This window comes from Typopeltis vanoorti, chromosome 7 (assembly GCF_054136105.1).
Source record: "Typopeltis vanoorti isolate ZY-2024b chromosome 7, IOZ_Tvanoo_1.0, whole genome shotgun sequence".
Taxonomy (NCBI): domain Eukaryota; kingdom Metazoa; phylum Arthropoda; class Arachnida; order Uropygi; family Thelyphonidae; genus Typopeltis; species Typopeltis vanoorti.
The window spans coordinates 156,240,824-156,256,084 of NC_143555.1; the positions used below are offsets into that span (position 1 = coordinate 156,240,824).

The following is a 15,261-nucleotide window of genomic DNA, read 5'->3' on the forward strand; positions in this document are numbered from 1 at the left end:
TATAACACTTTCGATTTAAATTCTTCAATAGTAAGTTCATCACTAAAATTTTTCACTTTAACATGTCCTGCATTTCTGGTATATCTCACAAATCGTTTCTGACATACCTTCACTCCACTCTCATACCCTAAGCACAGTACACTAACTCACAAAATCCCTCATGTTAAATAAACTCTTTGAACAAGTTCATGTTTGCATCAGTGCCATTTAAAACACTGTTTCTGCATGATGTATATAACAAATCTCATAGAACAAACACTCAATTACGCAGCTATAAAAAAGGAAAATACTACTGATAGTGTTAGACGATATCATGAAATATTAATTAGAACAAAATCACTTAACTGTATGCCAATGCTCCTTGCAACACCCCACAAACCTCCCTCATCACAGTACATGCATAATACATTTTTACATTTCTGTTGAGAAGTTCCAGAAATGTAAACATGAACAAAAACAGACAGAAAAAAAAAAATCCATCTTAGTCCTTTATGAAGGTAGTTGCGATTTGTGGAGACGGAGAGTTGTAGAGTAGATGTCCTCCCTCGGTGAGTCTTTGGACTTTCTGGAGGTGTAATGTAATAATAATAATAATAATAAAACTGGCAGAAGATAAATCACAGTCCAGCTATTGTACTTTGTTTCAGGAATAATTTTTAGGAATAATGTTTCAAGAATAATATTTAGTATTCCTGAAAGTATTCCTTTAGTATTCCATTAGTTTTTTAATACGAGTCTTGCACTCGGTCAAGTTCCTAAGGAGTGGAAGGAGGGCAAGATTGTGCCACTTCATAAAGCAGGTGATCGAACTTAAGCATCAAACTATAGGCCTATCTCTGTGTCAGGTGTTGTGGTTAAGTTGTTGGAGAAGCTTGTGAGAACTAGGATCCAGAGTTGGATTGACAACAATGGTATAATCTTTGATGGATAGCATGGTTTTGCTAAAGGGAAGTCATGTTTTAGTAATCTACTTACTTATTACAATAAAGTGACTGCTTCCTTGGACAGAGGAGAAAGATACACAGTAATATACTTGGATTTCGCAAAGGCTTTTGATAGAGTATCTCATGATAAGCTGACAGTCAAACTAGAGCAGATGGAGTTGGATATTAGATTACTGCATTGGATTGAAGACTGGCTATCTGATGGGTATCAACAAGTTGTGTATGGGGGAGCAATATCCAGGAAAAGGAAAGTCACTAGTGGAATGCCTCAGGGGTTTGTTTTAGGGCCATTACTGTTTAACTTGTATATTAATGATATTGGTGAAGATTTGGATGGAGATATTCAGTTGTTTGCAGATGATACAAAGTTGGGACGAACCATAAAGAGTAGTGAAGACTTGAATAAATTGAGTGATTGGGCACGGAAATGGGGATGTGAGTTCAATGTTGCAAAATGTAAGGTTTTAAAATTTGGAAAACAAAGATGGGATGCAGAATTTATGCTTGGTGAGAATATATTGTTGGAGGTGGAGGAAATAAGAGATCTGGGGGAGATAGTGGATAAGGATCTAAAATTTAGAGGACACATAGCCAAAATTATGAAGACAACACAAAGGCTTCTGGGAATGATGCGGAGGACATTGACGTGTAGAAGTAGGGAGATTCTTGTTCTGTTGTATAAGGCTTTGATTAGGCCACACATGGACTATTGTGCCCAGATTTGGTCACCTGGTTTTCAGAAGGATGAAGAGATGTTGGAAAGGGTCTAAAGGCGACTGACTAAGGTAGTTTTGGACCTCTGGAATGTCGTGTATGAGGAAAGATTGAGAAGATGCAATTTGCAGAGTCTGGTGGATACGATTAAGAGGGAAGATATAATAGATTCCTACAAGTTGGTAAGGGATTGTTATAGGATCAATGCTGGAGAAGTTCTACAGAAAATAGTGGAAGATCAGGGGAGAACCAGAGGTCATCCTTAGACACTGTATAAAGAGGATGTGAGTAGGAGAGTGAGAGGCAGGTTTTTTTCGTGCAGAGTTGTAAATGATTGGAATGCCTTGCCTGAGAGTGTGGTGTCTGCAAGGAGTTTGAGTGTGTTTAAGATGAGCTGTGTGTATGGTGAGCACGGTATGATGAGCTGTGTGTGTGTGATAAAAGAACCTCCCGGATGAGTCTTTGACTCCATGAAGTCTTGGGTAGTAATAGTAATTCCTGAAAGCGGAATGTATTTAGTATTCCTTTTTTTTTTAGTATTTTTACAGGAATAATAAATATACGTAAAACTTCTGTAAAAAAGTTTTTAAAAATGATAATATTAAAACTTTGTAAAACTTTCAAGTATGAGAGAGGGAGAAAACTGGGGATGTTTGAGAAAGAAGATTAGAAAAATTAATGATGATTGTGATGCACAATTTCTCTGAAAGTGTCAGTAAAAAAAATTTGCATAAATATCAACTTCATGAAAGATATTTATTTGAGAAGTCAAAAATTAACTTATAAATAGATAAAATTTTCTTACCACGATAAGTTGTACTAGGTTCTTCCGTTGTAGAACTGGTTGAAGGTTCTTCATCACAAGATTTTTCATAAACTCTTTGTCGAGTAACAATTAATCTTGCTACTGGTTTCATTACAGATCCTGAAGGGTCATAAAATGGAGAAGCTTCATTATTTGGAATTGATGAAGAAATTCTGTGAATTCTTTCTTGGGGATCAGTTGGTTTATTAGAAGACTGTCAAACAAAAAAAGTTGTTAAACAGGTAATACATACATAGGTTATCTAAAATAAATTACAAATAAAATCTGGAATTCCTGAATAATGAAAATGACTAATACTTATCAACACAACTTCTGATAGTTTTGTATACATTTATCAAGATAGACATATGCATATGAGTCTAAATAAATATGAATAAATAGCTTCTGCCTAGCATAATCTGAAACACAGTAAAAAAAGTCATTACATTTATTAATGCCATGCTTTATATTCATGAAAGCTGAGAAAATTGCTCTCCTTGAATTCTCAATTTACATTTTGCTTGATTAATTCAAGTTGTAAAGGTCACAAATGTTGGTAATGTAATTTTGGATTCTGAACTCTAAAAATATTGCTTAGCAGTGCTCTTTCCTGATATAAATTGCATTGCAAGCTTTTCATATTGTATACTTAAAACAATTTTCTACAATTGCAAACATGACAAGCACTGTCATTCAAAAGATAACAAACAAAGAATTCATATTATTACCTAATATTATTATTATTCACATGGCATATTCCGGTAATTGGACCACATTTTTTTAATAAGCTATATAAAACACAATGAATTAATAAACGACCCAACAAATTTCGTAAGTCGTTTGACTTACATCTTCAGGGGTAAAAGGTAACTTAAATTTTAAAATACAAAGAAAACAGAAATTATTAGTAATAGTTCATACTATACAGTTGTAGCCATCTGACTATTCATAAAATTAAAAATCAGAATACAGATTCAAAGCAGTGCTGAGTTTAAACAATGCTGGATGATGCCACGTTCTGTTGTTCATGTTCATAATGTCCAAAGTCTGATTGAGGTATAGTTTTTATTAAAGCTGACCAAACTTGGTGGAGAATTAATCCTTGATTTTTAGTGCATTGTGTTGGTATTTTAAGCATGTTTGCAGCTTCTTTAAATTTTCTTATGTAACAGTTTCTTTCTATGTACGACATGTTTGTTTTCTGCCAGAGTACATTGTGGCAGGTGGAAGTGGTATGGAAAGCTAAACCTGATTTGTGTTCTCTTCTGTTTTGCACATCCATTTGGTGTTCGTTCATGCGAATTTCCCCAGATCTGTCCTAAGTAGCAGATGCCGCAGGACAATAAATTTTGTAAACACCTGGTTTTTTTAAAGGATGATGAGGTGGTTTTGGGGGATGTAGAAATCTCAAAATTTTTTCCTGCGGCAGAAAGGCTACTTTGATGTTATATTTGTTAAGTAATTTAGCCATCTTGTCTGTAACATTTTTGATATATGGAAGCATGATAGCATTTTTAAAATCTTGTTCCTGAGAATCCTAGGAGGTGGGTGAAGAATTTTTTTTATAGTCTTGGTTTCATAACCATTCTTTTGAAAGATCTGTGTTAGATAGTCTAATTCTTCATTTCTCTGTTTTTCTGTGCTGAAAATGTTATACGCTCTGCCCCTTAGGGTTTTTCTTAGACCTAATTTTTGCGAAGGGTGGTGGTGGTGGTGTGAGGCCATATTAAGAAATCTTCCTGTGTTGGTGGGTTTTCTATATATTGAGAAAGAAAGTTTATTATCCTTTTCATTGACTTCTAATAGAATGTCTAGAAAAGGCAGTTTCCTAAGTTCTTCTTGTTCTAAAGCAAATTTTATATTATTATTATGCAAATTATTTAGGTAATCTTTGAACTCATTGCTTTCAATCCACAAGCTCTCAATCTATCAATGTAGGGAGCATTTTTTACATCACTCACCAACTTGGTCACTCTTCTCTGAACCTTCTCCACAGCCTCCTCATCTCCAAGGAATCCAGGTAACCAGACCTGAGCACAGTAATCCAAATGTGGAAGTATCAACGCTTTATAAAGGGGAATAATAACCTCTTTATCTCTGGATGTCAGTGTGTTCCTCGACAACCGAGTAATCCTATGTGCAATCTTAGACACCTTAGCAATATGTCCTCTGAACTTCATCTCCCTATCTACCAACACCCCTAAGTCCCTAGCCTCATCAATCTCTTGGAGTACTATTCCATCAATGTAGTACACAGCTGGTAATCTTTTAATCCCAAAATGCATGACTTTACACTTTTCCACATTGAACTGACATCCATTATCTTTTGCCCATTCTACCAGCTTATTTAAATCATCCTGCAAACTTTCAACATCAGCTTGATTTTTTATTGCGCTACCCAACTTTGCATCATCAGCAAACAACTGAATATCTCCCTGTAAGCCATTTCCTATATCATTTATATACAAAGTAAATAGCAATGGCCCAAGCACAGAGCCCTGAGGCACACCACTGGTCACCTGCCTCATCCTAGACTCGGCTCCTCCATACACCACCTTCTGGTATCTCTCCCTGAGCCATTCTCCAATCCATATCACCAATTTAGTATTCATTCCCATCTGCTCCAATTTGCGTGACAGTGTTCCATGGGGTATCCTGTTAAAAGCCTTAGCAAAATCCAGAAGTACCACTATGTAGCCAGTTCCTTTGTCCAACTCAGATGTCATTCTATTATGAAAAGTTAATAGATTGCTAAGGCAGGATCTACCTTTAACAAAACCATGTTGGCCTCTATAGAGTATCATATCCTGATCCACTCATTCTTGAATTTTGTCTTTAACCAACTTTTTCAATACTTTTACCACTACTCCTGAGATGGTGATTGGTCTGTAATTAACTACCACAGTTTTAGAGCCACCCTTATGCAAAGGAACCACTTTGCCTAACTTCCACTCCCAAGGGACCATACCAGAGTTCAAACTTAAATTAAATATCCAAGTAAGAGGGGTTGACAATTCATTTGCCAATTCACGCAACACCCAAGCTGATATTCCATCTAAGCCTACAGCAGTGTTTGCATTTAAATTTTGCAATATATTAAATACCTCTGATTTCTTAGCTTCAATTCTCACATTAGTTATTGCTACAGGTACAGAGATATCCTCACTTGGGTGATAGACTTTTGAAAAGTGATCACTCAATAACTCGACTATTACATCTGATTTTGTCACCTCAATACCATCAGCACCCATTAGAGTTCCTTCCAAAGTCATTCTTCCTTTTACTTGCCACATAGCGGAAGAACTCTTTGGGATTACCCTTGATCTCTTTGGCTAAGGTCTTCTCATAATCTGATTTAGCTTTTCTTACTATGCTGGTAACCTTCCTAGCTTTAGCCTTGTACTGCTCATGGGTGTACTGATCGCCTTTCTCCCTGTAAATTCTCCATAACATTTTCTTTTTTTGCAGATCAAGCTTGATACTACTGCTCATCCATCTAACACCTGCCTTGTTTGACTTCCTGACCATGGGGACACAATCTGATATTGCTTTCCTCAGATACCCACTGATTTTATCCCATACACTGCTAACATCTTCCCCCTGCAATATGTTCTGCCATGGGATGGCTGCAAGCTCACTCCAAAGCTTGTTATAATTGCCTAACCTGTAGTTCCGTATATACCCCTTCTCAACAGAAAAATCCACAGATTTTGCAACCTCCCAAGTCAATACCACATGGTCACTTTCACCAACTGGAGGTAACGAGGTCACCTTACTTATGCATATAACTTCTGAACCAATAACCAGGTCCAACACTCTCACACCACGTGTCCCTTCAGTTATGTGCTGTTTCAAGTAATGAACGTGAACAACAGAACGTGGCATCATCCAGCATTGTTTAAATTCAGCACTGCTTTGAATCTGCATTCCGATTTTTAATTTTATGAATAGTCAGAAAGCTACAACTGTATAGTATGAACTATTACTAATAATTTCTCTTTTCTTTGTGTTTTAAAACTTAAGTTACCTTTAACTCCTGAAGATGTAAGTCAAACGATTAACGAAACTTATCAGGTCTTTTATTAATTCATTGTGTTTTATATAGCTTATTAAAAAAATGTGATCCAATTACCAGAATATGCTATGTGAACTTCTAAACCTCCACTTACATTATTATTATTATTATTATTACGTGACACACCTCCAGGAAGTTCAAAGACTGATCAAGGGAGGGCACCTACTCTGCAACTCTCCATCTACACTGCTCAATTCACCAACTACAATGAATCAGAACTACCATCTACAACAATGCCATCTACCGCTCACCACCAGCACTAGTATTTTTACAGACAATCACAAACATTCATGCCCATGGAGGGATTCGAACCTGCAATCTTTTTGGTGGAGAGAGGATAATACGCTAAGCACTCGGCCAACCAAGCCTTTCTGATATGAGATGAATTTTTTCTTTGCAGTTCTAAGTGTGTACAAAAACCTATAAAAAACAAAAAAAGTCAAGCTTCCTGATTTGCCTTTATCATTAAGAAAAAATTTAATATTTGGCCTTCCTTTCTTCATCCTGAGTGAACCAGCCACGAGAGATCGAGGATCCGAGATGTGTAAGTTCCGGAGGGGAGGGTCGGGAGACCCATCCACCAATGTTTCAGGGGGTGCTAGTGGGTCAAGCACTACGAACGTGTTTTGAAGAGTTCCTGATTCAGATAAGTTTTACTAGGAATAATTAAGTATATATGCGTAATTGTTTAAGTAAGAGCGGCTGTAAACGTTGTACGCTACCGATATTATTAGTGTGGGGTTTTTTTCCTTGCTTAAACTAAATATGAAAACGTTAATATTAGACCTAGTAACCTGCAGAGAAAAAAAAAAAAAAATGGCGGCGGCATTGTCATTCCATGATTTTAATTTGGATTTCAGTCGGTTCGTTAAGTGTGAGGTTTGTTATATGTATTCCTTCGACTACATAAACGATTTGTGGATGTTTAGTGCAGATGGAAGAAGGGTGTGTGCGAAATGTGACCTGAACGAGGAATTGATGAATGCGAATATGAAGTTAATGACAGAAAGTGCTAGTACCGATTGTGTCGCGAGTGCACGTTTGAAAGAGAAGGGTGGCGAGAAAGACAGGCGAAAAAATGTTAAAAAATCAGGAAAAAAGAAAAAGAGCGATTTGACAACCGTAACGGATGTTAAAAGGGATGAAAGTGAGGCGGAAAGAAACGAAATTGAGAGAACGAATGAAAGTAGAAATGGCGTGGCGCAGAAATCGCAAGTAAAAAAAATCGAAAGAATGAATGATAGCGAAAAAAAAATGACTGATGGCGAAAGTTGGACGCATGTTGGAACGAAAGTACTGAACCAAAGAAAGATGAATGACAGTAAAAGTGAGAAGAATGATATCGAAAGTTGGACACATGTTAGTCCGAAAGTACAGAAACAAAGAAAGATATGTGAGAGTGAAAGTGAGAAGAATGATAGTGAAAGTTGGACGTATGTTGGACCGAAAGTACTGAAACAAAGAAGGATGAATGAGAGGGAAAGTGAGAAGAGGGGGTCGAGAGTTAGAAAGTTAGAAAGATTTAATGATAGAGTGAATGTGTCGCGAGGTTCAGAAGGTGAATTGGATTGGATGAAGCAAGAAATAAAATGGATGCGGAATGAAATTAAGAGAATTCAGGTCAAAACTATTAAAATAAATCATGATGGCATGAAAGAATTAACAAAAGATGAGCGAGTGGCGTTGTATGGCGACTCCATTATTAAAGGTGTGCTAGAGGATAAAATGCACAATGTATGTTTTCCAGGCGGTAAAATGAGTAGAGTGATTGAGGCGGGAACGAGCAAAAGAGTTAATTGTATTAATTGGTACGAATGATTTGAGAGAGAACAAAGAGCATGTCAAAATGAATGTCAGGAGACTGCTTGGAAAGATAAAGGAGAATAGTGTGACAGAAAGGGTGGTCAGTGTGTTGCCTAGGTATGATTGTGGTGAAATGAGGCGGAGAGCAAGGATTATGAATGATATTCTGGCTGAAATGTGTGAGGAGATGGGAGTACAGTTTGTTAATGTGTGGAATGAGTTTGAGGGACGAAGTGAGCTGTATGGGAGCGATGGACTGCATTTGAGTGGTTATGGTGTAAGTCGCTTGGAGAGACTGCTGCTGGAAGGTAGAGAAGTGAATAGAGAGAATGAATCAGATCGAGAGGGGAGTGATGTGGAAGAGCAGGAGAGTAAGACAGGAGAGATTGAAGGAGTGGAAATGAATGTGGAAGTGAGTGGTATGAGTATAGAAAATGAGAGAATGGGTGTGCAAGAGGAGCAGGGAAATGGCGAGGCTCAGGGTGGACAGGGATACACAGAGTGAGAAAGGTGGATGCTCCAAGAGGAGGTGAGAGAATGTGTAGGCAGGAAAGTAATGGGATGATCAGGGATCAAAAGGAAACAGATGGAATTGCAAAGGGTTCTAAAATGAAGAAGCAGAAAGGGAAATGGCCCCAGTCCAGCATGGAGAGATCACATCGAGTGAGTGGTATCAGTGGAACTAGCTGTAGATCCAGAAATGAGTTGTTGTGTTTGTATACCAATGTTAGAAGTATAAGAAACAAGGCGGATGAAATGGTTGCACTAATTGCGTCTGTGCACCCAGAGATTGTCGGAATAAGTGAGACATGGTTAGATGAGGATGACATCCTGACAGGAATAGAGATGGAAAGGTATGATGTGTTTCGTGAGGATAGAAGGGGTAAAAAGGGAGGGGGAGTGCTATTGATGATAGAGAAAGAGTTATGTCCATAAAAGGTAGAGATGCAAGAGGGAAATGGGGCCAGTGGTTTTGAGGCAGTATGGTGTGAGATAGAGGTGAATAGAATCAAATACTTGGTGGGATGTTGTTATAGACCTGGTAATGTGGATGGTGGTGATAGTGAAATGTATAATCAAATAAGCCAAGCAAATAAGAAAAGGGTGATCATTATGGGTGATTTTAATTATGGCAATATAGACTGGAATGAAGAGATAGCAACTGGAAGTAAAGAAAATGAGTTTCTTGAGTTTTTGAGGGATAACTACCTCAGACAGTATGTAACAGAGGGCACAAGAGGATTAAGGGTCTTGGATTTGGTCATCTCATCGCAGGATGCAATTATCAGTGAGGTATCAAATCATCCACCAATTGGTGAAAGTGACCATGAGGTGATTACTTGGGTGGTTGCCAGCAGTGCAAGGACCCCTGTGAAAAAAGGGTATATGTGGAACTACAAGGGGGATGATTATGAAGAGCTCAGGAGACAGCTTGCAGGTGTAGCATGGAATGAGGAGTTAGCTGGAAAAGAGATCAATGCAGCTTGGGGGATTTTCAAAAAATATTTAGTGGATGCAATGTCTAAATGTATACCACGGGTGAGAAGGTTAAATAAGTTAGGTGTGAGATGGATGAATAAAGAGATTAAGCATGCAATACAGAGAAAAAGGGCATTGTGGAGGCAGCATAAGAGAAGTGGAAGTAACCAATTTCATGAGTTCTACAAAGACCAGGCAAGGAGAGTGACTTGGTTGGTGAGAGTAGCTAAAGAGAGGTATGAACAGCAGTTAGCTAATGAAGCTAAAAAGAATCCTAGGGAGTTCTTTCGATATGTAGCCAGCAAAAGAAAGAATGATTATGGAAGGATGACATTGATTGGAGGAAATGGTATAAAGACAGCTGTTGCAGAATGTGTGGTGGAGATACTTAATGAGCAGTTCATAAAGATCTTTCAATCTTGTGAATGTGACTTCATGGAGAGATTAAGAGCAGTTGATGATGGGGAGGAGAGACTGACTGTAAGTGAGCAAGAGGTGTTTGGGGAGTTGAGTAAACTAGATGTAAATAAGGCTGTGGGACTTGATAATATATCACCGCGTATTCTGAAGGAATGTGCCAGAGAGTTGACACCTGCCTTGACATATTTTTTAATACGAGTCTTGCACTTGGTCAAGTCCCTAAAGAGTGGAAGGAGGGCAAGATTGTGCCACTTCATAAAGGAGGTGATCGAACTCAAGCATCAAACTATAGGCCTATATGTGTGTCAGGTGTTGTGGTTAAGTTGTTGGAGAAGCTTGTGAGAACTAGGATCCAGAGTTGGGTTGACAACAATGGTATAATCTTTGATGGACAGCATGGATTTGCTAAAGGGAGGTCGTGTTTTAGTAATCTACTTACTTATTACAATAAAGTGACTGCTTCCTTGGACAGAGGAGAAGGATACACAGTAATATACTTGGATTTTGCAAAAGCTTTTGATAGAGTACCTCATGATAAGTTGACAGTCAAACTAGAGCAGATGGGGTTGGATATTAGATTAGTGCATTGGATTGGAGACTGGCTATCTGATAGGTATCAACAAGTTGTGTATGGGGGTGCAATATCCAGGAAAAGGAAAGTCACTAGTGGAGTGCCTCAGGGATCTGTTTTAGGGCCATTACTGTTTAACTTTTATATTAATGATATTGTCGAAGATTTGGATGGAGATATTCAGTTGTTTGCAGATGATGCAAAGTTGGGACGAACCATAAAGAGTAGTGAAGATGTTGTGGCCTTGCAAGAAGAATTGAATAAATTGAGTGATTAGGCAACAAATGGGGATGTGAGTTCAATGTTGCAAAATGTAAGGTTTTAAAATTTGGAAAACAAAGATGGGATGCAGAATTTATGCTTGGTGAGAATATATTGTTGGAAGTAGAGGAAATAAGAGATCTGGGAGTGATAGTGGATAAGGATCTAAAATTTAGGGGACACATCGCCAAAATTGTGAAGACAACACAAAGACTTCTGGGAATGATGAGGCGGACACTGACTTGTAGAAGTAGGGAGATTCTTGTTCCATTGTATAAGGCTTTGATTAGGCCACACATGGACTATTGTGCCCAGATTTGGTCACCTGGTTTTCAGAAGGATGAAGAAATGTTGGAAAGGGTCCAAAGGCGACTGACTAAGGTAGTTTCTGACCTCTGGAATGTCGAGTATGAGGAAAGATTGAAAAGATGTAATTTGCAGAGTCTAGTGGAGAGAAGGAAGAGGGGAGATATGATAGAGACCTACAAGTTGGTAAGGGGTTGTTATAGGATCAATGGTGGAGAAGTTCTACAGAGAATAGTGGGAGATCAGGGGAGAACCAGAGGTCATACCTGGAAACTGTATAAAGAGGGTGTGAGTAGGGGAGTGAGAGGCAGGTTTTTTTCGTGCAGAGTTGTGAATGATTGGAATGCCTTGCCTGAGAGTGTGGTGTCTGCAAGGAGTTTGAATGTGTTTAAGACCCGGTATGATGAGATGTGTGTGAGATAAAAGGACCTCCTAGATGAGTCTTTGACTCCATGAGGTCTTGTTTAATAATAATAATAATAATATCTTCAAGTCCAGAAAAACATCCTAAAATTTCATTGACAGGTGTAAGACCATCACTCTGTTTACTGGGGACTTGAAGTAACTTAAAAACTATCATGTTTAGTCTTATCATCATCATCATCACTGAGCTAACTACTGAGTCATAGTATATGTTTTGATGTTTCTTTTTTTTAGCAGCATCTTCATTCAACAGCACTATTATATCTTCTTTCTCCCTCTGCAAAGTGGACCAGTTACAAGACTCATTAAACAAACCAGGTCAGTGGTCTCTCAGTCCCTAAGCACATTCCCTTAAAACATGTGATGAAATATCATTAAGTTCCTATCTTACTAACATCTGGAGTGTCTGTAATCTTTCAAACATATCCTTTTCATTCACATGCAATCCATCCATGTTTCCTTACCTCTATGAATAAAATCTCTTCAGCAGAATGAAAAACCAAGGTAATCACTGAACAGTTCTACAATGTCATTTGTACAAGTCACCAAGTCTCCAGCCAATAAGAGCATTCTTCCATAATCATTTCTCATTTTACTGGTAAAATAATGAAAAACTCTCTGGGATTTTCCCCTTGGCTTACAATTCTGGTTTCCTTTCATATTCCAGTTTCCCCTTTGTTACCCTAATTTCACCTTGTCTTTTGAACTTTATACTCCTCATGTAACTGCTTATCTTGTTTATAGTTCTGCCATAACCTCTTCTTGATTTTCAATTACTGTTTGATCCTTCCTTCCCAGTCATCCATTTCACCCATGAAAACGTGATCTTTCCAAATTTATTTAATCTCCTCACCTAGAATACAATTTATGACTACTGTTATCAAATCTCTTACTTCCAAGCACTAGTGATATCTTGTCCATCCATGGCATAATACATTTTCTACATGGTTCCCAAGTCTATCATAAATCACCTGCCTTGTAATTCCACATTCATGCATTTCTTGTTGAAACTTCCACAAGGACACATCCTCCCCTTCAGGTCAAAATATATCAATCTCTACAACATCTCATTCACAATAATATCCTCTGATGCTGAAACTAAATTCAAACTCTTCATCCTTATGTTCCTTCCAACTGAGACAATTGTCCGACAATTGTCCTTTAACTAGTTTAGAAAGTCAGTTTCCTTATATTTTATTATTATTATTATGATTTAGGCCTCCATGGAGTCATAAGCCTCATCACGGGAGGCCCATCCTAGAAAATGCAAAGTCTGTCATTGACTATTTGTACTCTCACCACTCTATCAGGCAATGCATTCCACAGTCCAACCAACCTCCATGCAAAGAAACCACTCCTCATTCTCCTGCTGACAACTTCCTTTCGTAACTTCCAGGGATGGCCTCCTTGTCTTCGCTCCTTCCCGCCCCCCTGTTCCACCAAACAAAAGATCTCCTGAGTGTCAACCTTATAACTACTTCTCAACTGTTTAAAGTCTCAATCAAATCACCTCTCCTTCTTCTATCTACCAAACTCTGCAGTTCACATTCCCTCAGCCTTTCTTCTTCATAACTAACATTGTACAGTCCTGATACCATCTTTGTTATCCTCCTCTGCACTCTTTCCATGGTCAGTTTATTCCCTTCAAATCCTGGAGAACAAATTTGAGCACACAATAATCTAAGTGTGGTGTGATCAGGGCTTTATACAATGGAATGACAATTCTTTTATTTCTCAAGTCAGCATTATTATAGTCTTGTGTTCATCCCAATTTACCCAGGCATTGAATATGAAATATCTTCACAATCATGCTACTTGTATAGAAGTTGACTTCATATCAAGTTGCTCTTTTTATATTCCATAAGGCAGAGCACACACCCTTCTCAAACACCAAGCATTAGGTGTGCGCCTGTGAGTCACCCTTTCAATTTTTACTCTGGTTCTCATTAGTAGAAGCTAGACCTGTCGAGATACTACATCTCCATGAGTTTAGCTCCTATTGTTTTTTCCCTCTTTATCTGCCTATCAACCAAATTGTGCAAAAAATATAAGCTGTCATGATATAACGAGCATTTCAGAGACCCATGACCACCTGTTGGTTCTGCCTGTGAATTGACTATCACTTGCTCATCCCACCAACAATACAGGTGACCAAATCTGAACACCATAGTCCATATATGGTCACATCAAAGCCTTAAGAGGAATAACAACCTCCTCCTTTTTCCCTGTTTGTCGTATGGGTTTTAACACTCAAGATGATCCTCTGTAGTATTTTGCACACTGCTACAAGTATGCAAAATACCACAAAGTCCCCTGATTTATGTACTCTGAGCTTCAAACATCTCTCTACCATAAGGGAGTACAGTTTGTTAATGTGTGGAATGAGTTTGAGGGACGAAGCGAGCTGTATGGGAGCGATGGACTGCATTTGAGTGGTTATGGTGTGAGTCGCTTGGAGAGACTGCTGCTGGAAAGTGGAGAAGTGAATAGAGAGAATGAATCAGATCGAGAGGGGAGTGATGTGGAAGTGCAGGAGAGTAAGACAGGGGAGATTAAAGGAGTGGAAATGAATGGGGAAGTGAGTGGTATGAGTATAGAAAATGAGAGAATGGGTGTACAAGAGGAAACGGGAAGGCTCAGGGTGGACAGGGATACACAGCGTGAGAAAGGTGGATGCTCCAAGAGGAGGTGAGAGCATGTGTAGGCAGAAAAGTAATGGGATGATCAGGGATCAAAAGGAAACAGATGGAATTGCAAAGGGTTCTAAAATTAAGAAGCAGAAAGGGAAATGGCCCCAGTCCAGCATGGAGAGATCACATCGAGTGAGTGGTATCAGTGGAACTAGCTGTAGATCCAGAAATGAGTTGTGTTTGTATACCAGTGCTAGAAGTATAAGAAACAAGGCGGATGAAATGGTTGCACTAATTGCGGCGTCTGTGCACCCAGAGATTGTCGGAATAAGTGAGACATGGTTAGATGAGGATGACATCCTGACAGGAATAGAGATGGAAAGGTATGATGTGTTTCGTGAGGATAGAAGGGGTAAAAAGGGAGGGGGAGTGCTATTGATGATAGAGAAAGAGTTATGTCCATACAAGGTAGAGATGCAAGAGGGAAATGGGGCCAGTGGTTTTGAGGCAGTATGGTGTGAGATAGAGGTGAATAGAATCAAATACTTGGTGGGATGTTGTTATAGACCTGGTAATGTGGATGGTGGTGATAGTGAAATGTATAGTCAAATAAGCCAAGCAAATAAGAAAAGGGTGATCATTATGGGTGATTTTAATTATGGCAATATAGACTGGAATGAAGAGATAGCAACTGGAAGTAAAGAAAATGAGTTTCTTGAGTTTTTGAGGGATAACTACCTCAGACAGTATGTAACAGAGGGCACAAGAGGATTAAGGGTCTTGGATTTGGTCATCTCATCGCAGGATGCAATTATCAGTGAGGTATCAAA

At 38.5% G+C, this 15,261-nt stretch overlaps 1 protein-coding gene across 2 annotated transcripts in view; it reads right to left on the reverse strand.

Annotated features, from left to right (window-relative positions):
* The window catches only part of LOC150105231 (spondin-1-like), a 716,059-nt gene that overhangs the window by 398,333 nt on the left and 302,465 nt on the right, over positions 1–15,261 (reverse strand). For both annotated transcript variants that reach the window (XM_090395547.1, XM_090395546.1), the window contains exon 8: positions 2,464–2,677. In XM_090395547.1, coding sequence (XP_090251673.1) covers positions 2,464–2,677 — 214 coding nt within the window. The remainder of the gene's footprint in view (positions 1–2,463; positions 2,678–15,261) is intronic.